This window comes from Bos grunniens, chromosome 16, assembly GCF_055505025.1.
Source record: "Bos grunniens cultivar Pamir isolate PY7600 chromosome 16, Bosgru_T2T1.0, whole genome shotgun sequence".
Lineage (NCBI taxonomy): Eukaryota > Metazoa > Chordata > Mammalia > Artiodactyla > Bovidae > Bos > Bos grunniens.
In genome coordinates this window covers 79952220-79978814 of record NC_141180.1, presented here as the reverse complement: position 1 = coordinate 79978814, position 26595 = coordinate 79952220, and the positions used below count along the sequence as shown (strand labels likewise).

The 26595-nt window shown below is 52.4% G+C and overlaps 1 protein-coding gene across 11 annotated transcripts in view; it reads left to right on the top strand.

Annotated features, from left to right (window-relative positions):
• Window positions 1-26595, top strand: part of NFASC (neurofascin) — a 201324-nt gene that overhangs the window by 108605 nt on the left and 66124 nt on the right. For 7 of the 11 annotated variants that reach the window (XM_086345648.1, XM_086345653.1, XM_086345659.1 and 4 more), the window contains 5 exons: window positions 15023-15200; window positions 22231-22248; window positions 22901-23006; window positions 24943-25139; window positions 25598-25720. In XM_086345648.1, coding sequence (XP_086201774.1) covers window positions 15023-15200; window positions 22231-22248; window positions 22901-23006; window positions 24943-25139; window positions 25598-25720 — 622 coding nt within the window. The remainder of the gene's footprint in view (window positions 1-15022; window positions 15201-22230; window positions 22249-22900; window positions 23007-24942; window positions 25140-25597; window positions 25721-26595) is intronic. The other 4 variants (XM_086345654.1, XM_086345649.1, XM_086345657.1 and 1 more) reach the window with 1 other exon arrangement.

Genomic DNA, 26595 nt, shown 5'->3' with positions numbered 1-26595 from the left:
TGTTCTTGCCTGGAGAATCCCAGGGACGGGGGAGCCTGGTGGGCTGCGGTCTATGGGGTTGCACAGAGTCGGACACGACTGAAGCAACTTAGCAGCAGCAGGAGCTGGTCTTTTCATACTAAATCCAAGCCCCCTTTCAGGCCGTCTATCTCCAGTCTCTTATCTTTCCTTCGAACCCAGGTCCCTCCCCGCCCTCCCCGGACCTTGGGCTGCACCCTTGCACACACAGGATCATGTCCATAGGTTATGATCACTTTCCTCTCTAGCCTTTGCTGACAGGCTGTCAGCCAGCAGGGGGGCCAGCTCTGCCATCCTGCTTTCTTCTCCCCCACGTGGAGGGGGTGGAAGCTTCACAAGCCCTCTCTCCTCTCCCTCCAGCTGTGAAAAAGATGTGTGTCTAATTGCTGTGAAACTCTCTCCCTGAGGGTAGAAAATGGACATAAATGAGGAGCGGGCTCGAGGTACGGGGAGGTGGGGGCTCTTCTTCTTCTTCCTGGAGGTGGCAGAATTTCTCCCCCCACTGAGGGAAGGCTGTTTCCTGTGTCTCTTTAGCTGGTGTCTCCAAGCTGGAGGCTGTCTGCATACCCTACTTGTTAACTTCTGTTTCCTTTATAGTCTGTTTTACCTGTTAGTCTTTGTAAGGAGCCTGGTCAGAGCTCAGTTAACAGTGAGCAGTGGCAGTGAGTGGAGCCAGAATAATGGAAATTCACAGATATCCACACACCGTACCGAAGGCAGCCCCTGTGCAGCGTCTGACCAGCTCACAGGCAGCGGCACTGGCTACATTTGAGAGTTTTTTCCATTCCATGTGTGTTTCCTAGTGCTGCCTCTTGGAGGATGAGCGAGTAAGCAATGATAATAATGTGGAGAAAATGCACCGCCCCAGAGAACGTCAGAAAGCGGGCTCGGGTGGATTGCAGCACCGGTACAGTCCCTCCCAGCGTGTCCAGCAACTGTTGGCTTGTGCGGTGGGATGTCCAGGGTTGGACCGTGGACCTGGCCGCTTATACTTCGGGCTGCCTCTCTATACCAGGCTAAGATATATTTCAGGTTCCAGTTGGCGTGGGGTTAAAGAGACAGGATAAGGCAGCCACCCCACTTCCTCTGTATTACATGTACAGGGATGTTCACTGAAGCATTGTGGTGATGGGGAAAAAATAAATAAAAATAACCCAAGATCCATTATAAGCGGAAGGTTAAAAGATTTTTGGTAGACCCACACAAATCAGCTACGCAAAATCATGCAGCGGGTCTCCCTGTCCAAGCGCTGTTCACTTAGTGTCCCAACCAGCTCTGCCCCCGCAATGAGGGGCCTGCACCTCCTGCCCAGAAGGGGGACACGTTCTGGGTGGGCACAGCCTTCATGAGCGGCCTGGTGGCTTGTGAGCAGCAAGGTGCCTGCCCGTGCTCTGGGCCCCTGGCAGCCTGGAGGGAGCATGAGAAGTTCACCGGACACTCACGGTGGGCACCTCAAGGGAAAAAGACCTCTTCCCTCTTTCTCCTTTCCTGCCCCCTCCTTCCCTTGTTCCCAACTTAATAAATAGCCCAGTGGTTCAGGTTTCAACCAATAGATTAGTTCTGGGTGTTGGGCAGGAAACAGTTGTTTTCAGCCAAATCCTTAATCCTAAACCCAGGTGTCCCCCTCCGCCCCCTCCCCTGGTGGGAATCGGGGCCACCTGATATTGTTGTTCCCCATCCCCCACTCCTGCTGAGACCCCGTGACCTCAGGCAGGGCGAGGAGGGGCCAGACCTGCCGGTGCCCCTGCCACCAGGGGAACCCTCTCAATGGTTAAACACAGCCCCTCTCTCCTCCCAGATCGCTCCCTCTGACAATGCCAGGGAGCCAAGCATGCAACACAGCCACCGAGCAGATGGAGACCACCCTCCTCCAACCCTGAGAAGGGAGGAGGGGGAAGGGGGCTTGAATCCACATACAAGGTGTCCTTAGTTGTTGGAAAATCCTAGAAGACAACTGGTTGAACCCCACGCAGGGAGGAAGCGGGTCTCCACTCCTGGGCAGGGGAGAGGCAGATGAAGAAGCAGGCTGGTGAGTGCTTACTTAGGCTGTCATGTCCTGGGGCCCCAGGAGGGTTCATGTAGTTACAGCCCCGAAAGGGAGAGGGGGAGGATTGCACGGGCAGCGAAACTTTGTGAAGATGCTGAGACTGTGGCCATCTTGGGGGGGTGAAGGGGAGATGTGAGGCGTCTGGCTTCACTGGGGATACTTGGGAGGAAGGCATGGAGCTCCTCCTGCGGCTTCCCATCGGTCTCGTCTTCCCCTCTGTCTTCCTCCTTCCTGCTTGGTGCTCTCTTTGGGAGAGGCTGGGGATCACCAGTATGGGGCACTTGAGTTTCCTAGGAAACCCATCCGGCCTTCAGATGCCTGTGAGTGGAGGGAGCACTCGGGCTGGGGTCACCATCTGTTGCCTGGTTCCTCCCTTGGCATAAGAGATGGAAGGAATCTGTGGACCCGTGGAAGGAGGGGAGCAGGGAGGAGGGTCCTCCACAGTGCCCTGGGCACCCCTCTGCAGAAGGTGACCTCAGAATCAGGGCAGCTGAGCTGAAACCCTCTGGATGTGGGTGCAGGGAGGCTGGGAACAGAAGAGACGGCCATTCAGGGGTTAATGCCTGGAGCCCCGAATCCCTAGTTCTGAGAATCTGTCTTCAGGATGGAGGGAACAGGGAGGCCCTGACTGAGATCAGAAAGATGCCCTGAAAGGGAGTAGGGGTGGATTTCAGGGAAAAAGGGGATGAGTGTGCCTGCTGAGCAGGGACGAGGTCTGTCTACTTCATGGGATGCTTAATAGATGTTATTAGGTTATTGCTGTTATTTTTATTACTCAAGTGTATGCTGTAACAACAGTTTTATTATATATGATTTAATCAAGAATTTCTAATACACTAATTCTTGATGGATGCATATCTCTCAATTAAGAGGAAGTATCTGATAAGATGGCTATTCCCTCACTCCATGAATATTTATTGTACTGGATTGCTACTGAGGGAGACAAAGCATAGACTCAGGAAGTTCAGAGTCTGATGCAGGAGATGGATGAGGAACAACTAGTCTCACCGGCAGGAGGATATGTATGACCCCTGGAACAGAGCGTGCTGGGGGTACAGGGGAAATCGCAGCCCACTTTCAGTGGGAAGGTAGGGTCTGCACTGCAGAGGGGTTGCCACTGAGGGCCTCGGTGAGGAGGGGCGTTTGCACTGTAGAGAGGTAAGGGGTAGCGCTTCCAGCCTTCACGGAGGTGGCCGAAGGCCCAGCAACTACCTGGCTGGTCTGGGGGGCGGGGGGTGCGAGGCCCAGGCTGGCCCTGCGGGAGAAGAGGCCGCATGGGGTGGGAGCCAGGTCAGAGGGCTTGAGCGGAGGACAGAGAGTGTAGGTTTTGTCTCTTAAGTCAGCTCCTCGGCTATTTTTTCTGCCAAAACATAATAGAGAACACATACCGGCTCTTTCTCTGTTCTTGAAGAAAGAAAATGAAAAGTGAGTGAAAATGTGATTATTACAAGTTATATGTATTATATATTTATATAAGCTGAGCCACTTGGATTTATATTTATGTATACATCATTTGCAACTGTTCCTGGTTGGTACTGGGAACAAATGACGAGCAATTCCTTATGTCCTAGTCCTGAGTTCCCCTAAGAGGGCCTGCCTGCCTGTCTGCAGGGAGCCCGTGGCCTGGCCTGGGATACTCCTGAGTGCTTCTCAGACCCCACGCACACGGTCCTTCCCCACTCCCTGTTTTGATGGGCTCCTCTTTGCTCTTTTGTTTCAGCTCCTCTCTCTGATTTCTGAACAGGTTGCTTCCAGGCAGCCGCAGTGATAAACCCTGCTGCGTGTTTGTTTTTGTAATCTGATGCAGGATGGCTGAGTTTTGCGTTGGCTCAGTTGGGCTTTCATTATCTCTCTGTTCCCCCCACAATATCCTGTGGCAGTGATGTGTGAGTGTACTCCTTCATTGGTTCCTGTAGTACTATTCCAGTCATTTCATTAGTTTATTCTAAGAGCTAGCTGCTGGCACGTGGCCCTGTAGCACTAATCTGTCGCTGTGCGTCTCTGCAGGCAATAATTCAGAAGCACAGCCTCAGACTACCTGCAGAGGTGTTTTGTTCACAGCCCTGGGCATTTCGAACCGGACATATTTGGTTCCAAGCTCATGCTCTCCCTAGCCCAAGTCACTTCCAGACGTTTCCGCTTTCTTAATTCTTGATGCCAGTTATGAGTGTCATCCCATCCAGTCTCCCAGCCTGGAAACCTTGATGCCATCCTCCTTCTCACCGTGCACTACCGGTCTGCCATCAGCTTCTACCCCTGTTGATTCTAACCCAGAGAACATGCTCTGGTCTCTGGGAGGCCTCAGAGGCCATCAGGCCATTCATCTGTCACGAACAACTGTGGAGTCTGGAAGCTAGGACAATGGGAGTGGAGCGATGGGGAGAGGAGAATGGTTGAGAAGCCTCACCCCTGGGTGTCGTCCCCAGAGCAAGAGGATGCGGTAGGGCAGAGTGGGCTGTGGCTAAGCCCCACACCACCCGTCAGGGCGGAGCGACGGGCGGGTAGATCATAGGCCCTCTCCTGGGTTCAGGCCCACATGATAAAGTCTGTGTAGTGGAGTCACGTGAACAGTGAAACAGCTTCCACTGGTACTGTGCTTCGTGTTCCTATGCATTATTTATGTGATTCTCACAACCACCATCTGCAGCAGACAAAGCAGGAATATTTATTTCCATTTATGAGATTTTAGAAAAGGTTTGGAAAACAAGTAGTGTACAGAAGATAAGTGGCAGGGCTGAGACCTTTACTTGGATCTTCCTTTCCCTAAATACTTCCCGCCAGGGACCCTGCCAGGCTCTGGGGACACGAAAATGAGCAGGGCGTGGTCTGAGCCTCAAGAATTCCCCAAAGATGGGAGAAAGCTTAAGCCAGTGGTGAGCAACCTGCAGCTCCGGGCCAGTCCCAGTCCACTGCCTGTTTCGGAAATAAAGTTTTGTTAGTGGATAGCCACACCCATCCACTCGCTTCCTGTCTGTGCTCGTCCTCACTCCGTAATGGTAAGTTCAGCACTTGTGACAGAAACTGTCTTACAAAGCCGAAAATACTTACTATCTAGACTTCTACAGAAAAGGCCTCCAACCCTTAGTTTAATCACGCAGTTTTGCCCATGTGCTAAGTGCCCAGAGAGGTGGTTTAAGCTATAGTGGAGATGAGAGAGTCTCCCAGCTCTGCTGGGGGTAGGGGGTACAGAGGGGCACAAGGCGTTCTTCACCGTGCAGAAGATGTCTGAGCAGTGAAGTCTTGAAGACTGAGTGGGAATTAATCACATGACAAGGAGGGAAGGCCTTTACAGGCACAGGGGCTGGCATGGATAAATTACGGAGGTTGAATACAGTGTGACATGCTTGATCTCTGGGTCGGGAAGATCCCCTGGAGAAGGGAATGGCTACCCACTCCAGTATTCTTGCCTGGAGAATTCCATGGATAGAGGAGCCTGGTGGGCTACAGTCCATGGGGCTGCAAAAGAGAGCTACTAACACATAAGGAAGCATTTAGGATTTGGGTGGGCTTGGAGGGCACTCCAGAAACCTGATCTTAAAGAGCCTTATGTGCTACGTTCAGCAGTTTGGATTTGATCTTATGTAGAGCAATGGGGAGAAGTGGAAAGGTTTTCAGCAGAGCGGTGACATGATCAGGTGGGGATTTAGAAAGATCACTGTAATAGCAACATGGAGAATGGATTGGAAGGAGACCAGGCGAGAGGTCATTACAATGAGACATGATGTTTATCAGAGGTAAGCAACTGAGAATGTGCAGAAGGGGGAGAATGAGAGACACCCAGAGGGAGCCAGTCCAGGGCCCTTGGTGCCTGGATGTGAGGTGTGAGAGGTGGGAGGTAAGAGTGATTCCAAGAGTCTGCTCGGTGACTTAGGCGGGCACCAGCAAACGCAGAAGAGAGATGCAAGGCCAGGGCCCCAGTGAAGACACTGAGGACATCAGCAGAGGAAGAGGGTCCAGCAGTGTGATCTGTGCTGCCGTGGAGGCTAGAAGGGCCGGGAAGAAAACGAGCCCCCAGAGTGGGGTTTCAGAGGCTGACAAGGAGGAAAGGATGTTATGAAGGACGAAGGACGGATTGGGTGATTAACAGTTGTTAATGCCCCCAAGGGGCCCAGCAAGATAAAGACTGAAAACCCTGAATCTGGCCATCTGGAGGCCAGTGCGGGGGCCCGACAGGAGAGGTTCAGGGTGTGGTTGGAGGAGTAATGAATGGGAACAAAGTCAGCAAACATAGAAGCCATTGACCTCTACTGGGGGAAAAAAAAACTTTCATGAGAAGAAAGAAAAAATTAGGTACCTGTAGGGAGCTATGCAATACAGAGAATGATCCTTTGGTTTCATTATGAGAGAACTGGAAGATGTTTCTCTGCTGAGGCAGAGAGCCAGTTAAGAAGAGTTTGGAAACCCTCAGGAGAGCAGAGAGTTGGTGGTCAGAGACCCTGCAGAGGGATGGGGCCGGGTCCAGGCGGAGGCAGGCAGGCGGACAGAGACATGCTTCTTAAATACAGAAAGTGAAGATCATGGGAAGCTTGTGGGTTCAACGAATATTCTCGGGGCGTTGCTGATTCTGATAGCACTCTCAGTTGCAAGTGATAGAAAACAACTCCAGCTGGCTTAAAAATTCAAAAGGATTTTTAATATAAACACACACGTAATTGAAAATCCCCAAGTAGGGCTTTCTTCAGGAAACGCTCCCTCAGTGACGGAAACAGTGACACGAACGGTCAGGTCTCGCTGCGTCTTCTCTCTGTTTTCTGCAGTGTTGGGGTGTCCTCACGGTATGCTCCGAGACCCCCACCACCCATCCCTGAAGCTCCACCCTCTGCCGTCGGGGGCGCCCTCACTGCATCTCGTTCAAGAGAGGGGGAAACTTGTCTTTCTCAGAGCTTTTAGCAGAAGTCTCCATGAAGCACAGTGCTTCTGGCTGGATAAGTGTCCATTCCTAAACCAGCCATAGGGGTGAGAGTTAGAAAGTGCTAATTTTTTTATACTAATCACAGCCCAACCGTAGAATTGGGTAGGATCACTCTAGAGACAAATGCGCTGAAGGAAAATGTCTGTACTGTTATGGACTGAGTTGTGCCCCTCCTTAAAATTTGTGTGTTGAAGGTCTACCCACATGTAACTATATTTGGAGATTGGGTCTGTAAAGAAGTAATTGATGTTGAGCGATGTCAGTAGGGTGGGCTCATCCAGTAGGACTGGTGACCTTATGAGAAGAGGAAGAAACACCAGGGGTGTGTTTGCACAGAGGAAAGGCCATGTGAGCACACTGCAGGAAGGCAGGCATTTGCAAGCTAAGGAGAGAGAGCGCACAAGAAACCAGCCCTGCTGACACCCTGATCCTGGACTGCCAGCTTCCAGAGCCCTGAGACAGTGAGTTTCCGGGCTGTGGTGCTTTGTGGTGGCAGCGCTAGCTGATGAATACAGGTACAGTGGAAGGGAGGAGGAGAGCAGGGGCGCTGGGTGAACATTCAGTATATGCCCACGAGGTTCTCTGTGTGCTTGACATTGTGTGGGTTGAATAAGACACTGTGCCCCATCCTCAAGGAGCTCATCGCGTAGTTGGAAGACAACATTCTACACCAAGACCTAGCACTCGTTACAGCGGGTATAACCCAGAATTCTCTGAGGGCACGGAGGGTGAGGACCAGATCCAGTCTTGGTGGTCTGGGGGAACCAAGGAAGGCTTCCCGGAGGTGGTGGCACGGAGGGTGAGGACCGGATCCAGTCTTGGTGGTCCGGGGGAACCAAGGAAGGCTTCCCGGAGGTGGTGGCACGGAGGGTGAGGACCGGATCCAGTCTTGGTGGTCCGGGGGAACCAAGGAAGGCTTCCCGGAGGTGGTGGCACGGAGGGTGAGGACCGGATCCAGTCTTGGTGGTCCGGGGGAACCAAGGAAGGCTTCCCGGAGGTGGTGTCACCTGACCTGCGCCTGAAAGATAACAGAAAGTTGGGTGAAAGAACAGGAAAGGCAGACTAGTAAAAGAGAGTGATTTGTGTAAAGTTGGTGTGAAAATAAATGCCACCCAAGTGAGCACAAGCAGAGGCTCTTTATTCAGAGTGAACTATAGCAAGGGAGTTGGCCACCATCACTTGCTCTGGCAGAGACTTAAAGACAGAGTTCTGCCTTTTCCAGAATGCCCCATAGTTAACTATGGAATCATACTTTTTCAGATTGGCTTCTTGCATTTACTAATATGCATTTGTTTGCTCCATGTCTTTTCATGTCTTAATAGCTCATTTCTTTTTAGTGCTAAAATATATTCCATTTGCCTGGATGGACCACAATTGACTTATCCACTCACCTACTGAAAGACAGTTTGGTTGCTTCCAGGCTTTGGCAATTATGGAAAAGGCTGCTATAAACATTGTGTGCGGGTCGGATTGTATTTTCTTCTTTGCACCTCCTGGTGCCTCACTTTGTTGTTACTGCCGTTCAACGTTTATTTCCTGTCTTCCCCACTGGAACGCTGTAAGCCCTGTGACAGTAGAGCTTGTCCCTTGTCCCTGTGTCCATCTCTCGTCCCTGTTTGTTCTCTGAAACCAGGTCTGGTAAGTGGTCGAATGGCTGGCTGACTGCCGCCCAGAAGTCCACGGTGGACTCTGCAGCGGGGGGTGTGGCGCTGCCAGCGGGGCTGTGTCTCGGCGCAGCCTGTCTTTTCTCCCCGTCACTTCAAATGTGCTGTGACCACCAGTACAGCTCAGAATGGGGCTGTGAGAATGTGGGGAGCTCCCGACTGCAACAGCTTGCAGTTCTCTCCTCCATCTGCCGGGGACAGCTTGAGGAATCAACACCGGGGGCCCCCCAGTCTGGGGAGAGAAAGCAAACCAGGACCCACAAAAGAGGAAAAACAGAAAAGCAGGAAGTGCCTGCGGCTGACCAAGTAGCATTGCTCCTGGGGCTGCTGCTGGTGGTGTCCTGGAGGAAGGTCAGAGCCTGCTGGGTAGCAGCAGCTAACATTTCTTGAGCGTTTGCCCCAAGCTTTAAGTGCTTTGTGCAGGATGTGGGTATCAAGTCCCAATTGCAGCCCTGCAGAATAGGTGCTCCTCTTATCTGCAGTTTTCAGATGAGAAAGGCCAAGACCTGAAGGCTCAGTACTTTCCCACCTTCAGTACTCCCCACCTTGTCAGCGGGGTGCAGCTTCAGACCCAGGGGGTTTTTCTGCACGGCTGCTGCTCTTGAACTTGGCCACGATGTCGTTTCCAGGTGTCCCCACCAGTGGCTGATCATCACTCAACTCACATGTACTTCCCTAGGCCCCGGCTTAAGATATTTTGAATTCGTGTCTCCCACAAGGCTTCCAAGCATAAAGGCCTTGCCTTAGGAAGGTTGCCCAAGCATGTGAAGCATCCTCGTGTAAGACGACATCGGTTCTAAAGGCCTTCAGATTGAAAAAGGCGTTTCTAATCTGCAGGCTTGATTTGGTCCCTGTCTAGAAGGTTGAGGGTCCAGGGATTTGTGCTTTTACAGTAGTGCCGAGGTGATCCTCAGAAGCATCCAGTTGCCTTCCTGCAGGGGCAGGAACACACCTGACCAAATGCCGTTTGCGTTCTTTATGAAAAGCAGCGTCGCTTGCAGAACACTTCATGTTTGAGTGACTCTACTCTCTTTTTTTCTTCTCTTTCACTTACTTCTCACACAGTGGGTTGGGGAGTGGGGCTCGCAAATATACAAGACTTGAATTAATCATAGTCCCTAGTTCATAGTATCGGAGAAGGCAATGGCACCCCACTCCAGTACTCTTGCCTGGAAACTCACATGGACGGAGGAGCCTGGTGGGCTGCAGTCCATGGGGTCGCTAGGAGTCGGACCTGAGCAACTTCACTCTCACTTTTCACCTTCATGCGTTGGAGAAGGAAATGGCAACCCACTCCAGTGTTCTTGCCTGGAGAATCCCAGGGATGGCGGAGCCTGGTGGGCTGCCGTCTATGGGGTCGCACAGAGTCGGATACGACTGAAGCGATTTAGCAGCAGCAGTTCACATTATACCTCAATTCACACAAGATTTCTCTTTTGGTTTTCTTTATTGTTGTTCTTTTCCTTGCTCTCTCCCCCTGCAATAGACCTCCCTTTACTGTATTTTGTATCCTTATAGTTCACCTCTTACCTATTTAATTCAATATAAAAGGATTGTTCAGATGCTTCATAGTGGTAGCTTGTGTGGCGGTGGTTCATTTTCACGGATGGTTTTGTATGATGGCTATATTTATTAGATTATTCTTCTCTGCATCTCAGAGAAGCAGCTGCCTCTCTGGAATTTCTTCTCATTTGATCCTTTTTTTGCCCCCATGAAGCTAAACAGAAAAATTCCACACCCTCCGCCAACTTTCCAAGGCAGTCATCACCGCCCCCTCTTCCGCAGCTGATCTGCCCTTTCAAGGATATGTGGCTTTCCTTACTCCTCCACGGGATGCTCCGTCGTTAGCGGCATTCCCCTTGAAGGCCCCTGACAATTCTGCCCCCGAGCCCGGCCCCTGGCTGCTCTGCTTCTCCCACCTATATCCAGCAATTTGTTTATCCATTTATCTATTGATGGGCATTGGGCTGGTTCAACCCCTTGGCTATTGTGAATGATGCTGCTATGAACATGTGTGTACGTGACTTGTTTGGGGCTTCCCTGGTGGCTCAATGGTAAAGAATCTGCCTGCAATGCAAGTGCTGCAGAAGATGTGGTATTTGATCCCTGGCTCAGGAAGATCCCCTGGAGGAGGTCATGGCATCCCACTGCAGTATTCTTGCCTGGAGAATCCCATGGACAGAGGAGACTGGAGGGCCACAGTCCATGGGTCACAAAGAGTTGGACATGACCGAAGCAACTTAGCATGGCATGCATATACTTGTTCGTGTCCCTGATTTTAATTCTTTAGGGCATATACTTAAGAGCAGAAATATGGGGTCATATGGTAATTTGATGTTTAATTTTTGAAATACTGTCAAACTATACATTTCTTTTTTAAATTGCAACTTTGCTCAGTAATTGTCATATATATGGAGAGACAGGGAAATCTGATGGAAAAACCCTGGGCTACCAGTCAGAAGACCTGGGTTCTTTTCTTAGTTTTGCCACAAAGCCGTGTGTGAGGTGACACTGAGGATATCACTTCCCCTTTCTAGGCTCTTGTTTCCTCATTTGAGAAGTAAGGAGATTCCATAAAGCTAAATAATCTTTAAATTATCTTCCTCTGTAAAGACTTTATTGGAAAAGTTGGATTCCAAGGGAAGAGGGAGAGAGAATTGTCAAATAGCTAAATGAGATTATTTCTCTGTTCTTTTCCTACTGTGTTTTTTAAATTGTGGGTTAAAGACACCGCAAATAATTGGCCTCTCTTCCTGCCAATGTGTATCTAGTTAATGAATAGCTTCTGGCTTCCTGTTTCCATCAAGATTCCCAGAAAAAGATACCCTTCTCTTTCCCATCACTTCCTACCACTTGGCGGCTCCTGAACAAAACCTGGTGGTCTCAGAGCCAAAACTGGAGTCCTCCCCTCCCCTCCTGGGAGGAGTGCCGAGCCTCTGCCTGGCCCCTCAGCACTAAGGTTTCAGATGGACAGCCTGCATCTAGTCTTTGGAGGTGAGGAACCACGGAGGGGCAATCACAGCCTCTTTCTGAGACACTGTAAGGGTCATCTTAGAGAAGAGGAAGAAGCAGAGACCTCCTGTGAGGCCTTCCAGCCAGTCTCCCCTCTGGAGCTGTTCTACTTTCTTAACTCACTCCCAGCTGAATGGTTACCCGCCAGAGAGCAGCGCCTGTGTAGGGAGGGGATTTTCCCCCACTGACGGAACATCCTCACAGTCCCCAGGTCCAAAGCCTGTGCTCTCTGGCGCCGCCTGGTGGTTTCATGGGGAAACACAAGGTCTAAAACCAAGTGGTTTGTTTTGTTCAGGCTCATTTTGCATCCGTGGAAGGAATGATGCTAAAGCTGAAACTCCAGTACTTTGGCCATCTCATTTGAAGAGTTGACTCATTGGAAAAGACTCTGATGCTGGGAGGGATTGGGGGCAGGAGGAGAAGGGGACGACAGAGGATGAGATGGCTGGATGGCATCACTGACTTAATGGATGTGAGTCTGGGTGAACTCCAGGAGTTGGTGATGGACAGGGAGGCCTGGCGTGCTGCGATTCTTGGGGTCGCAAAGAGTCAAACACGACTGAGCAACTGAACTGAACTGAACTGATCACATGGTTCTGAGTGCCTGCTATGGTTTAGGTATTATGCTATACTCTAGGAATAAACAAGAAGAGGCACCTTCCCTACAGTACCTTCCTTTTTATAGGGTGTACAGAGGAGTGACTTTTGGAATGAATTCATAGTGACAAGTGCTGTAATAGGGGAGTGGTGTTCAGGAGCACAGACAAGCGGGCACGTCAGTCATACTTGACACACCCTAATGAGAGAGGGCAGAGGCAGAAAGTGTTCTAGACAGAAGTTAATCTGTGCAGAAGTCAGCACAGCAGAGCTATATTTACGACGAGATCTGGTAGACTACCCATGTTGGCTGGGATTCAGAGCGCAAGGGGAGGGTAAGAAATGGTCTTGCAGTTGCGGCTGCACCACACAGGGCTTCCAGCCAAGTCACGAACTTCAGCTTCAGTTTTGGGGCAGCAGTGAGTTAGTGAGTTTGACTAGGGGATACTGTATCTATATTTGCATTTGCACTAAGATCATGGCATCCAGTCCCATCACTTCATAGCAAGTAGATGGGGAAACAATGGAAACAGTGTCAGACTTTATTTTCTTGGGCTCCAAAATCACTGCAGATGGTGACTGCAGCCATGAAATTAAAAGAGGCTTGTTCCTTGGAAGAAAAGCTACGACAAACTTAGACAGAATATTTAAAAGCAGAGACATTACTTTTCCAACAAAGGTCCATCCAGTCAAGGCTATGGTTTTTCCAGTAGTCATGTATGGGTGTGAGAGTTGGACTGTAAAGAAAGCTGAGCACTGAAGAATTGATGCTTTTGAATTACGGTGTTGAAGAAGACTCTTGAGAGTCCCTTGGACTGCAAGGAGATCCAACCAGTCCATCCTAAAGGAAATCAGTCCTGAATATTCATTGGAAGGACTGATGCTGAAGCTGAAACTCCAATACTTTGGCCACCTCATGCAAAAAACTGACTCACTTGAAAAGACCCTGATGCTGGGAAAGATTGAAGGCGGGAGAAGAAGGGGACGACAGAGCATGAGATGGTTGGATGGCATCACCAACTAAATGGACATGAGTTTGAGTAAGCTCCAGGAGTTGGTGATGGAGGGGAAAGCCTGGCATTCTGCAGTCCATGGGGTCGCAAAGAGTCAGACATAACTGAGCGACTGAACTGAGCTGAACTGATTTGCTTTGAGGAGTAAGTGCTCTGGTTATGGATGGAGAATAAGTCAGAGGGGAAAGGGCAGAAGTGGGGAGAGACCACTTAGGAAGCTGTTGCAGTAACTGATGTAAACAATGATGGCAACACCAAGGAAGGAGCAGTGGGAAGGGAGACAGCAGACAAGGAAAGGAGTCCAGAAGTACACATGAGGTGAGGGGCTGGTGTCAGCCCCAAGCTTCCGTTGGTTTGCCCACATTCAGGCACAAGGGATCCCCTGTACCCTCAGTCAAGATATATGGGAGCTGGCAGGAGTGTTCGGGTGATATCAAGACTTCACATTGCTGCCCAATTGTTTTAAGCAGTGTGTCCATTTGATAGGTGGCTGCTCATCCAGAAAAGCCAGAGGAATCGTGGGGAAACTGCTTCCCGCTGTCCTCTGTGGCTTGTTTGGCCCCGTGATAGTCAGAGCAGCAAACTGGACCACTTTTTAAGACTCCGTGTTTCAGAGCCTCAGGCAGTTTAAAGGTTGGTATCTGAGTCTGGGCTGTAAGCCATTCTTGCTCCTCTCTCTCAGGACCAGGGGGAGGATTTGTCTCTCCAGGACCATCCCAGGCTCCTTGGACAGGCATTTTTAGCCCTCACCCATGTTGGCCCTGGAACGATGTGCTTGAGGGTGTGAGCATCATGCTGTCATGAATGTTGCTTATTCTCCCAACCCTCTGGAGCCTTGTGTCCTGGGCTGTCATGTCCACACTGCCATTATCCCTAAAGGGACAGCGTCAGTGACCACTGCCAAATAGTTAGCTGCACAAAGTATCTGTAGAAATCATTCCACAAATTCTCGTGGGCAACCAAGTTTCCACTTACCCAACTTCTGCCCCGCACCGCTGCCCCCTTTGCCCTCCCCGACTCCAGGTCAAAGGACAGCGTTGTGATCTTGTCTCTATGCCGCTAACCCAGACGCACTCAGCCTCAGGCCCCCTCATCACATGTGGATCAGAAAGGCTGTGAGATAGGTGTGTTTCCTACGGGCTCAGTGCATGGGGCTTCTCTGGTGGCTCCGACGGTAAAGAATCTGTCTGTAATACAGAAGACCCAAGTTCAGTCCTGGGTTGGGAAGACCCCCTGGGGGAGGGCATGGCAACCCACTCCAGTGTTCTTGCCTGGGGAATTCCACGGATAGAGGAGCCTGGCGGGCTACAGTCCATGGGGTCACAAAGAGTCAGATATGACTGAGCGACTACCAGTGCGGGGCACCTTCCAGGTGCTGGGCCTGCGAGCCAGTATTTGTTTTTATGACTATTCTATGTAGAGCTGTCCTTCCTTCTAGAAAACTGGTTCTCAGCTGGGGTGGTTTGCCCTACCTCCAGGGGACAGTTGGCGATTCTGAAGACGTCTTCAGTTGAGGGCAGGAGTAGGCCATCCTGGCATCTAGTGGGCAGAGACCAGGGGTGCTCCTCAGCACCCTACAATACCCAAGATGGTCCCCACACAAAGAATTGTCAGGTCCCCAAAGTCGATAGGACAAGGTTAAAAAAGGCTCTGTAGGTCTGTAATCAAGGGGACCCTGAATCCTCAAGGCTCTGTAGGATTGCTAGAGAGGACCAGGAGTTCAGGGAACATTCACTTGGCATCATATTTCTTTCCGCAGCTGAACTCCGTCCGGGAGGCTCAGTTCCAGCGACTGGAGGCAGCAAGACCTCGCGGGCTGGGGCGCGGGGCGCGAGGCCCGGTGCTCAGGATGGCCGGGCAGCCGCCACCCTGGGCCTACACAGCCGTCCTCCTCTGCGCGCTCAGCCTCGGCGGGGCCATCGAGATCCCCATGGACCGTGAGTCTCCTGTCCGCTTGGAATCTGCTGACTGGGGCAGAGGAGTCAGTGGGGCGGGGAGGGGCGGGGAGAGCGAGGACCCTTCAGAGAAGGCGGCGACAGCAGAAGCAGTGGCTTCTGGATTCAGAGCGGGTTTTCTTCCAGAGGATCAACCCCGGGCGAGCTCATGCTTGGGAACCTGGGACCTGGAGTTGCTGAGCCATGTCTCAGGGCCTCGGCTGTGCTGAATCGCTGCCCGGAGCCTGCTGAGAGTCAGGAAGCCCGAGCGTCACTCGGGAGCCCTTCCCTCCACACCCCTCCCTCATCCCTCTGTGCTCTTGACTAACCTATCAGAGTGGAGATTCCAGGGGCCGAGCATGGTGGACAGCTCTGATTTGCCTTTCTCATGTAGCCAGGTCCTTTTGGCTGAAGTGATGAGGACAGATGGCCTGAGGAGGGTTGTAAAGGAGGTGACTTTTGCAAAAGACTGTGACTAAGTGAGACATTAAAATAAAGAACCCCATTATAGTGTCACTGTGGGAGAATCAGGCACGAATTCCTTCTGTTTGTTTTCAACTTGCCCATGGTAAAGTTGAAAAGTAAAGTCCATGGCATCTGCTTCCTCTGGTGGGACATTATTGGACCCTCAAGATCATAAAGTCAGGATGAAGATGCTTGTCTGACAGCCATGTCTCCACCAGCCGTATCTGATGTTACATTTGTAAGTGGCCCGTGGACTGGCAGCTGTGACCCTTGGCCTGTATTTAGATGGGTGCCACCTTTGCTACAATTCTGACTCTTCTGCCAGGAATTCTGGGCATCCCAGAGCTGTGATGTGAATACGCCACCTCTGTCCCCCGTTCCTGCTTCGAGGAATAGATGGGACGTATGTGATGCCAGTGTTGCCTTGGACTCTCTCCAGGCAACAGGTGTCTGAGGAGGGGTGGGAGAGTGATACAGCCTTGAAGAAGTCCCCACTGAGCTCTCCAAAGCCAGCCTCCGGCGCCTGGAGCTAGCACAGCTTGGAGAAGAGTCGCGGGTATCTCAGCTCCCTGCTGCTGCCCGCCCGCACTTCACCAGTAACAGCTGCCCAGAGAGGGGGTACTTCCGGGTGGAGAGGGCCAGGAGAAAGTGTGATTGGACCCAGAGCAAGATGGACAGGGCCCCCACAGCCCTCCTGATGGCCCCAGCCTGTGTACGTGTGTGTGTGTGCACGCACACACACACACACACACACACAGGGAGGGAGGGAGAGGGCAGTTGTGAAGGAGACCATTCCCATGGAGACCGTCTGCACTGCTGGCTCAAGGACAGTTTCTCATGAACGGTCCCAGGCAGACAGTCTAATAAGGAGCATGGTAAGGCCACGTCCCTGGCGAGGAGAGGGGCTGAGGAGGAAGCTGGGTTACGCAGGAAGCGGTGAAGGCTCGTTTTGTTTCTGCCACTTCTCCTTGGTTACTCGTCTGCCACTCTGGTCCCTGGGGCAGGTGGGTGAGGGGTTCCTGCAGGGTGAACCTATAAACCAAGGGCTTCGACGTCTGTGTTAGGAATCTGGATCCTAAAGCTCAGGGGCCGTGGGCAGGACCCCACAGCCAGTCTCTGCAGAGCACCAGCCGTGGGGCAGAGCTGCCAGCCCCGAGGAGGGTCTGCAGGGTGTCTTCCTAAGTGTCCATCGGGACCCCAGTCCCTGCTTCCTCAGGGCCATGCAGCAAGTGGGCGACGGACTCACGGAAAGAGCCCAGGCCCCTTGGCCCCCAGTGTGGCACCACGTGCCACACCCCGCCTCTGTTGGCCTGCCCCCTGTAGCTCATCTCGGGTCTCCCTGGAATAGCATCTGCCTCACGCCTGACAGAGAGCTCAGAGCTCTCCAGGCACATCTCCGGTGACTCTCACAGCCCGTCCGCGGAGTCGGTGTCATCCTTGGCCGACTCTGAGGGGCAGAGAAATGAAGCTGTTTTCTCCAGCTCACCTAGGCAGGGCCAGGACGTGACCATGGCATCTCTCTTCACGAGGAAGTCCTTCTGCAGAGCCAGTCCCGGTGCCCCCAGCCGTGTCGACAAGAAGCTCCCGCTGCTGCCTGTGCCTGTCGCATACATACAGCAACCAGCCTCCCTGGTTGCTGCAGGCACAGTGGCCATGGCCACGTCTCCAGCCTGAGTCTGCGAAAGATGAGAGCAAGACAAGAGTGAGGCAGGCTCTTCAGAGGGCACCCAGGTGCCCTGGGAAGAGGCACTCATCAGTCAGGGTTTGCCCTGCCCCCGGGCCCAGCAGGGTAGATGCCTCCCAGATGATCTGAGCCAGTCCTTCCATCTCACCCAGTGGAACGGGCTGGGGAAAGGTCAGGCTTTCTCCTCTCCAGACCCAGCTTTATTGAGATATTTCTGACATAAAAATATGTTTATTTACGGTGTAGAACTCAGAAAGGAAGTTAGCTTTGTGGGTGTGTGGTGGTGACTTCTAAGATCTCCTGTACCGGCTTGTAAGTATATAATGCAGCACAGTTAACAGTAGTTGCCATGCTGTGCACAGGATCCCCAGAATTCACCCATCTTGTAGCTAAAAGTTGTATTCCTTGACCAGCGTCTCCCTACTTCCCCCACCCCCAGCCAGCTGCCACCCTACTCCATTTCTTTGGTTTTGCCTTTTTTTAGGTTCTACATGTAAGTGGGAACACACAGCATTTGTCCTCCGTCTGACTTATTTCCCTTAGCATTGACCTCAGGGTCCATCCATGTTGGTGCAAAAGGCAGGAAAGGTGCCTGCACGCCTGTGTTCACACAGCTTTGCTCACAGTGGCCGGTGGGAACGCCCTCAGCTTTCTCTGTGTGTCACCTGGGGCGGCAGAGGGGCTCAGGCCACGGGCTGCCTGGCGTGTCCTCTGCTCGCTTCCCCTTTGGGGGCATCAACTGGGCCTCCGGGGGCTTGGGCGCAGCAGGTGTCCTAGAACAGAGCCTGAGCCGCAGCGCAATCCCTCACTGAACACGCGGCCTCCCACTGCCGCTGCTCCGCCAGCAGAGTCACATGCACCCCACCCCGCCCCCAAGCAGAGCAGCGTGACCTTTGGAAAAACCAAAGGGTTGCTTTTGCCCCATCCATTAGAGCGATTTTGCCAAAAAAAGTGAGTCTGTTGGCAGCTTGCCCCTCCATCGCCCTCCCTGCATCAAGGAACTTGGCATTTCCCCTCTAGGGACCCACGGAGGAGGACAGCGGGGTAGGAGCAGCGCTGCCTCCTTACTGTCGGGCCAGGGCATGAGGCTGGGGTGGCCTTGACAGCGCGCACGCACGGTCACTCAATCCTCCATGGGGCGGGGGTGCCAGGGGCTGTCAGAGCCGGGGAAGGGAAAGGGGTTCGTGAGTGCAGGAACTCTGCAGACTGAGCGGGGGTCTGTCTCGCTCCCTGCAGAGCCCATGGGAAGATTTCCTCCCTCTTGGAAGTAAAAGAGCAAATTCGTTCTCACTCGACATCGCCCCCCAGCAGGTTCCGTAGGATAGAAGGGCCGGGTGTGCACAGGACTAGGTGGAGACGGGCACTCTGTCCCTGGGCAGGCTGTCCTCGCTGTCTTCCCGCTGTGGTGGCGTGTCCTCTGGGCTGACCGTGTCCCTGTGATAAATCCCTTGGCTGCACAGTGGTGGCTGCAGATGTCATTACCTCTTTAGGCAAGTAGTTTCTCAAGAGGCCCCGGCCAGTTGTCAGCGTGGGGCTGGGGGCAGAATCCAGAGAACCTGCACTCCCCCAAGCTCTGTCCAGAGTGTCAGGGAGAGCGGAGTGCCAGGGCCCCCGTTGGCTGGCTCACCTCTCCAGCCGAGAATGGACATGTGAAAGGAGCTCTCGACCAGCAGTGGGAGAGCTGATTTTCCTTGCAGTAATACATTGCCCCAAACTTCCTGTGGAACCTTAACTGAGTCAACTTTCCTTTCAAGAACCGGACACTCCCTGGGCAACGTCTCAGGCTGCTTCCATTGAACTGGCCTATGTGTAAAAGCTTCAGCAATACGTGAACTGTGAACTTCCAGATGTTCAAGCTGGTTTTAGAAAAGGCAGAGGAACCAGAGATCAAATTGCCAACATCCGCTGGATCATCGAAAAAGGAAGAGAGTTCCAGAAAAACATCTATTTCTGCTTTATTGACTAGGCCAAAGCCTTTGACTGTGTGGATCACAATCAACTGTGGAAAATTCTGAAAGAGATGGGAATACCAGACCACCTGATCTGCCTTTTGAGAAATTTGTATGCAGGTCAGGAAGCAACAGTTAGAACTGGACATGGAACAACAGACTGGTTCCAAATAGGAAAAGGAGTACGTCAAGGCTGTATATTGTCACCCTGTTTATTTAACTTATATGCAGAGTACATCATGAGAAATGCTGGGCTGGAAGAAGCACAAGCTGGAATCAAGATTGCCAGGAGAAATATCAATAACCTCACATATGCAGATGACACCACCCTTATGGCAGAAAGTGAAGAGGAACTAAAAAGCCTCTTGATGAAAGTGAAAGAGGAGTCAAAAAGTTGGCTTAAAGCTCAACATTCAGAAAACGAAGATCATGGCATCTGGTCCCATCACTTCATGGCCAATAGATGGGGAAACAGTGGAAACAGTGTCAGACTTTATTTTTTTGGACTCCAAAATCACTGCAGATGGTTATTACAGCCATGAAATTAAAAGACGCTTACTCCTTGGAAGGAAGGTTATGACCAACCTAGATAGCATATTCAAAAGCAGAGACATTACTTTGCCAACAAAAGTCCATCTAGTCAAGGCTATGGTTTTTCTAGTGGTCATATATGGATGTGAGAGTTGGACTATGAAGAAAACTGAGTGCCAAAGAATTGATGCTTTTGAACTGTGGTGTTGGAGAAGACTCTTGAGAGTCCCTTGGACTGCAAGGAGATCCAACCAGTCCATTCTGAAGGAGATCAGCCCTGGATTTCTTTGGAAGGAATGATGCTGAAGCTGAAACTCCAGTACTTTGGCCACCTCATGTGAAGAGTTGACTCATTGAAAAAGACTCTGATGCTGGGAGGGATTGGGGGCAAGAGGAGAAGGGGACGACAGAGGATGAGATGGCTGGATGGCATCACTGACTCGATGGACGTGAGTCTGAGTGAACTCCAGGAGTTGGTGATGGACAGGGAGGCCTGGCATGCTGCGATTCATGGGGTCACAAAGAGTCGGACACAACTGAGCGACTGAACTGAACTGATGTGTAAAAGACTTGAAACCCATGTGGGCAAAGCAGACTCTGTTTTAGGCTTCGTATCCCAGGTGAGGCCAGAGCCCTCAACTGGGTATGAGGACCCAAAAGACGTCAGATGTGTCCTGAGATGAAGTAACCAGGGGCCCGGGCTGGTAGTTGAGGGAGTGGGTCAGGGGTCAGCCCTGCTGCTCCTGACCGTGGGTCCTTCTGCCTCCCTCCCCGTCCCTGCCCAACACGCCTGGCTTTCCAGAGTTACCTTTCTTGGGTCCTGGCAGGAGAATCACGGATGGTTGAAGTTGCCACGGTGGGGAGCTCTCCAGAGCCTGCGTTCAGAAACCAAGATTTCTGTTGTTGCCCTGTCCTTTTCTTGCTTTTTCTATTTCTTGCCAAGGTCGCCCCAGGCACATGGTAAAGCAGATAAAATTTCTCTTTAATCCATGAACAGGCCACACACCTCCAGCCCACTGAAAGAATCCCTTCGAACCTTTTCATGAGCTTTATTGTCAAGACTTTCACTTCCTGACAGTGTGTAGCAGGGCCCTCGTCCCTGCTGCCCCCCACCTCCCCTCTCGATCTTCCCTGTCCTGTGGCTCCTCTGTGTCACTTGGTCCTGTCTTAACTCTGCTTTCTCCAGGCCACCCCGCTCAGAGCCTCTCATCTCCTCTTGCACATCTCACTGATCAAGTCAGAAAGTTTTGAGGTCATCATGGCTCAGCCTTCCCCCAGGGAGTGCTCACTTAGAAAAGGTCAGCTCACCACACCAGCAGTGTCTGACCTCTCCACTGGCCTGAAATAAGAATGGTCTACAGTAATGTAATCGTGTAATATATATAGTGATGTAACTGTGAGGGAAAGAATATCTTAAAAAGTTATAGCAACGCATGTTCTCTTCTCTGCAGAGAAATTTTCACCAAACCCTTCTCCCCACGAAGAATAAACCCTCTAAACCCTTGCTGTTCACAGTGTGGCCCACAAACTGCAGCCACCAGCCGTCAGCTGGCTGCTTGTCAGAAACGCAGGCGCTCAGACCCCCCAGACCTACTGAGTCAGAGCCTGCATGTTTACCAGACAACACCCCCCAGGTGATTCTCGCACTGATTAAGGTGTGCAAGGCCCACACCCCAAACACCCCTGTGCATGAGCACACGCACGTCTCAGGTGAGGCCGGGGGAAATCCGTGCCACCTGCCCCTTTGCCCTCCTTGTAAAAAGCACAGAAAGCCCTGGTGCGTTCAGCTTCGTCTCCAGAGTTGTTCAGAAGCAGGATTTCCGTAGAACAGTGCACTTGTGCCATGAGCAGATGACAATAATTCATCCTTCCCTCGAGTTTTTCAAAGGATGGCAGAGGAAGGAAGGTGGGAAGATGCTTTCAGGTGTGAAGGAGAAGAAGGTGCGGAGCAATGAGGCCGTGGACCTGACTGGCCCTTGGGCTCCGCCCTGCACCAGTGGTTCAGCTCCACCCCTTCCCCAGCCCTCCAGCCTCACCCTCGCACCCTTGGCATGTGGAGATGACGAGTGGCATCCTCAGAACCCCGCCTCTTTTGAGCAGCATTGCCAGTTCTGACTTGCAGATTTCCCTGGAAATCACTTGGTCAGAAGCTGGTCATTTGCTCAGCTGTGCGGTCTGGTCCCCTGGGGGAGGCGTCACCTTCTCTGTGAAGGGTCGTCGGGTCTGTCCCCACCCCTGCGTGGCTATCCCACAGAGCTCCGAGGCTGGGAGGAGAGAGCCACACTGGCATCGCCTCCCCCTGCAGGCCGGGGCCTGAGGCCACCTGGGTGACAGTCATGCTGATAACTGATAACCGTTGTCTTCTTTTCTCCCCTCACAATGCTAACCCATCGGGAACTAACAGCAAGCATTCAGAATGAGCGTAAGTCCCCTGGGCGCCTGTCTGCACTGTGCCTCTGGGAGGTGGCGGGCAGTAAGAAGGGATGGGAGGAGGCGGAGGACACTGGGCTGCCAGAAGCTTCTGGAAGGACCGCTGCCCCCGTCCTCCAGTGGCTGGCAAGGCAGTGCAGTGAGGACTTCGGATCTTGGGGCTGGGAGCTGGAGCTGGCTCTTTGGCTGCAGACAAGCCCCTGGGAAGGCGTCTGGGGACTAAAGCGGCTTTCAGCCCTAGCCTCACCACAGTTTCCAACTATTGATCCTACAGAGCTCAGAACCATCATGGCAACTAGGTTCTGGAAATCGAGCTGCTTTTGGTTCCTTTATTCATTCAATGAACATTTATGAAGAACTGTTGTACCCTAGACATTGTACTAAGCATGAGAATATATGAACAAGCAAACCAAAAGCCTGGCCTTCAGTTTCTCATAAAGACAGGAACGTAAAGGGGTTCTTCTTACGCTTAGTCCTTGACACACCACGCCCTTTCTTGCAACCCCGTTTAAGCAGTTGGGTCTCTAGCACGGGGCACTGCTCACCGCTGCTGGCCTGCTTGTCTGGGTGGCTCCTGAAGCTCTTAATTTCAGCCGTTCCCCAAGGGCAGGTCCCCTGACTGATCACCGTGTGTGCTCTTACAGTGTCCCAGCCCCCGACCATCACCAAGCAGTCTGTGAAGGACCACATTGTGGATCCCCGTGACAACATCTTGATTGAGTGTGAAGCCAAGGGGAACCCTGCCCCCAGGTGAGTGCACAGCAGGTGAATCCAAGCTGGGTGGAGGGAACACAGGACCTGCCAAAAGGGCATCAAAGCCGTTCCCTTCCCCCTGAGCCTGATGATAGCTGAAGCAGCTGAGAAATCCATTCAGAAAATGTCCGCTAGGCACCTATTAGGGAGAAGGTACAGTTTGGATAACTAGGAAATGTGGTTGATGAGGAATCTGGGGGCCAGGAAACTTCACTGGCTTCAGTTCACACCAAAAAGCCAGGACTAGATATGAAGTTTTCTGACTTTGAATATAACATTCTTCCCACTGCTTATGTTTCCAGCATCCACCCGATGCTTAGCTTACAGGAAGTTCCTCTTCACGCTAACTTTAGTCTTCCATTCTGCATTCATGTCTGCTTATTTATGTGCATATCAAGATCATATGGTGGGCTTTCCTAGTAGCTCAGATGGTAAAGCATCTGCCTGCAATGCAGGAGACCCAGGTTCGATCCTTGGGTCAGAAAGGTTCCCCCCTGGAGAAGGAAATGGCAACCCACTCCAGTATTCTTGCCTGGAGAATTTCATGGACAGAGGAGCCCGGTGAGCTACAGTCCATGAGGTCGCAAAGAGTTAGCATGACTGAGCGACTAACACACACACACACGAGATCATATGAGATATCGGCAGACACTAATTGCAAGCCGTTGCTCCTCACACCATCTGTTCGCCCACCTCACCGCCCTTCAGGGAAAGACCCATGCCCTCGTGGAGAGGAAGTGAAATGAGGCTCGGAGATGTCAGGAACCTAACCCCAGGCCTCTGACACCCCAGACCAGGCATAACTTCTACCAAGTGATAAGCACTGGGGATGGGAATGCCCACCCTCTTCGAAGCAGCAGCCGCAGGCTGGAGCTCCGGCAGCCTCATGGTGGCCTTGTACCCAGACGTGACAGGCCCTCGTGCAGTGTGTGTCTGTCGCAGGAGCCGTGAGGCGGGCAGGGCCTCGGGGTGGGCACCCTGCTTGTGCCTCCCTCCATGGGTGTGCCCGAGGCGGCTGGCCCAGAGCAGCAAGCCCAGAAGCAAGCAGGGCCTCGGGGTGGGCACCCTGCTTCTGCCTCCCTCCACAGGTGTGCCCGAGGCAGCTGGCCCAGAAGCAAGCAGGGCCTCGTTTGCCCGTGAAGAAGCAGGAGTCTCTGGCAGGGTATCTTGACCTCGCTTCTCAGGGTTGGTCTTTCTCCCACAGGCCTTTGCCAGGCAGTGCCTGAGATTCTGAGAAGCTGCCGTCGTCCGTGCTTCTTTTAGGCTATGTCCCGGGCAGACACGCGTCCGCCCCCAGAGAAACAGAGGATGTTCTAGTCTCTTCACGTAGGGCCCAGTTTTATTAAGGCTACTTTGTATTTTAAAACTGCTCCTCCGGGGTTGTAATGCACAGCCATTTTATAATCTACATCCTCTGAGCGGCGCACAGATAACCTGGGGCCATTTCATGTTGACCTTAGAGTCAGTTATCGAATACTGACACAGGCAGAGAAGGGCCCATTCCCTGATGTGTTGGGACCGGTGGAATAGGAATTTGGATTTGGGTTGGGAATGGTTAGGGGTGGGAGTAGCTGCTCATTCTGGATTTTAAAAAACCAGAATCGCTACCTGCTCTTTCAAAGAACGCAGTCCCCCTCGGCCGCGTGGTGTCTCTCACTTGCAGTCGTGACTCCCAGCCGCGGTTGGTGGCACGACTTCTGTCAGGGGCCTCCTCAGAGACTCCCCTGGGTGGGACCCAGGACCCAGCATTTCATCAGGGGTCCGAGCAGGTCCTGCTGCTCAGCCAGGGATGGGACCCACTGGTCTGGAGGAATGGTTATGGCCCGAGTCCCACTCTAGGGCCCTGAGATTCTGGCCTAGAGCTGGGAGCCTGGAGCCCACCCTCTACTCTTGGTTGCCCCTGACCCTGACCCCCACCCTGCATTGTCCACAGCTTCCACTGGACGCGCAACAGCAAGTTCTTTAACATCGCCAAGGACCCCCGGGTGTCGATGAGGAGGCGGTCCGGGACGCTGGTGATCGACTTCCGCAGTGGCGGGCGGCCAGAGGAGTACGAGGGGGAATACCAGTGCTTTGCCCGCAACAAATTTGGCACGGCCCTGTCCAATCGGATTCGCCTGCAGGTGTCCAGTGAGTGCGTGGGCCTGGCCCAGGATGCCCCGCTGCTGGGTCTGTGGAGGGCAGGGCGTAGAGGGTCATTCCAGAAGGGCCACCTGCCCTTGGCCTGCAGCTACCTGGGGCATCTGCGTGCCTGGCCTCTGAGCAGGGGTGCGCCTCCCTCAACTCAAAAAATTTCCTTGGAAAGGAAGTTTCCAAACCGCTGTGGAACAACCTCACTGACCTGTCCGGGGCAAGGGGCAGGGGAGGAGTAGAGCCTTGGAAGATGTGTATTCATTCAGTCTGACGAGAGGCCTCCCCTGCCTCTCCAGGCCACCCCTTGCTGAGACACACAGACCCTGTCCCTCTCGAGGGCCTTCTTTGTTCTCCCGTTTCCTCTTCTCTTTGCCCTCTTAGCTGCCACCTTCTAACCCAGCTCCTTGCCCAGCCCAGCTGTCACCCTCATCGATTCCTCCTTTGTTTCTCCCCAGAATCCCCGCTGTGGCCCAAGGAAAACCTCGACCCTGTCGTGGTTCAAGAAGGTGCCCCCTTGACGCTCCAGTGCAACCCCCCACCTGGGCTTCCGTCCCCGGTCATCTTCTGGATGAGCAGCTGTAAGTCTCGAGGGCCTGGTGTTTTATTTCTGTTTTAATTTTTGGAGAGTGTTGAATGGGAAGGGGTCTTCCCAAGGCTGGACGACCTTGACTCGTGAGAACAGATATAAGGTGGCCATGCGACTAAGGACACGGGCTTTGCAGAGAGAGGTTGCTGGGGCTCACTGTTGAGCCTGCCTGCTATTAGCTGTGTGATCTCAAGCAACTTGTTTAACATCTCTGGGCTACGGTTTCCCCTTTTAAAAAACTAGGACTGATAAATGTATTTATGTAATAGAATTATTTTAAGGATTCAAAGGACAATATGTCCAAAGTGCTTATAACAGGGCCAGACATATAGTAAGTGTTCAGTAATATTTGTGGTGATGAATAAGAGCAAGAGAAAAAGAAATGGGTCAGAGGACGAACTGCCAATCGGCCAGTCGAAGGCAGGTTGAAACCAAGCCTCCTTCAATCTTTGGTTCGTCTGGATCTGCTCTGATTCAGTCTTCTCATCGGACAGAAGAGGGATTAGGGAATGAAACTTTAGATAAAGGAGCGATGGGGAGACAGGGTGTTTGGAGCAGGGAGGACAGAGTACCTCATTCAGAGCTTGTCCTGACTCTGTTTTGGACAGAGGCTCTCTGAACTGTCCGCTGTTTCTTCCTGTGTTTTCAGTCGGGATAAAGGGAGGGGGCATTATGAAGATGGATAGAAGGCTGCCATCTCTCTGAGCTTCTCCCTGGCTTCCTCCCTCCCTCCCGTCCTGAATGGATGGCTTTGTGCTCAGTCATTGTCCCCCCCTTGTCTCATCACAGTGCGGATGTGTGGGGAGGGCAGCTGGCCACAGGCCGCCGGGTTGGTCTGTGAGCCCCTCTCAACCCCACACCATGCTG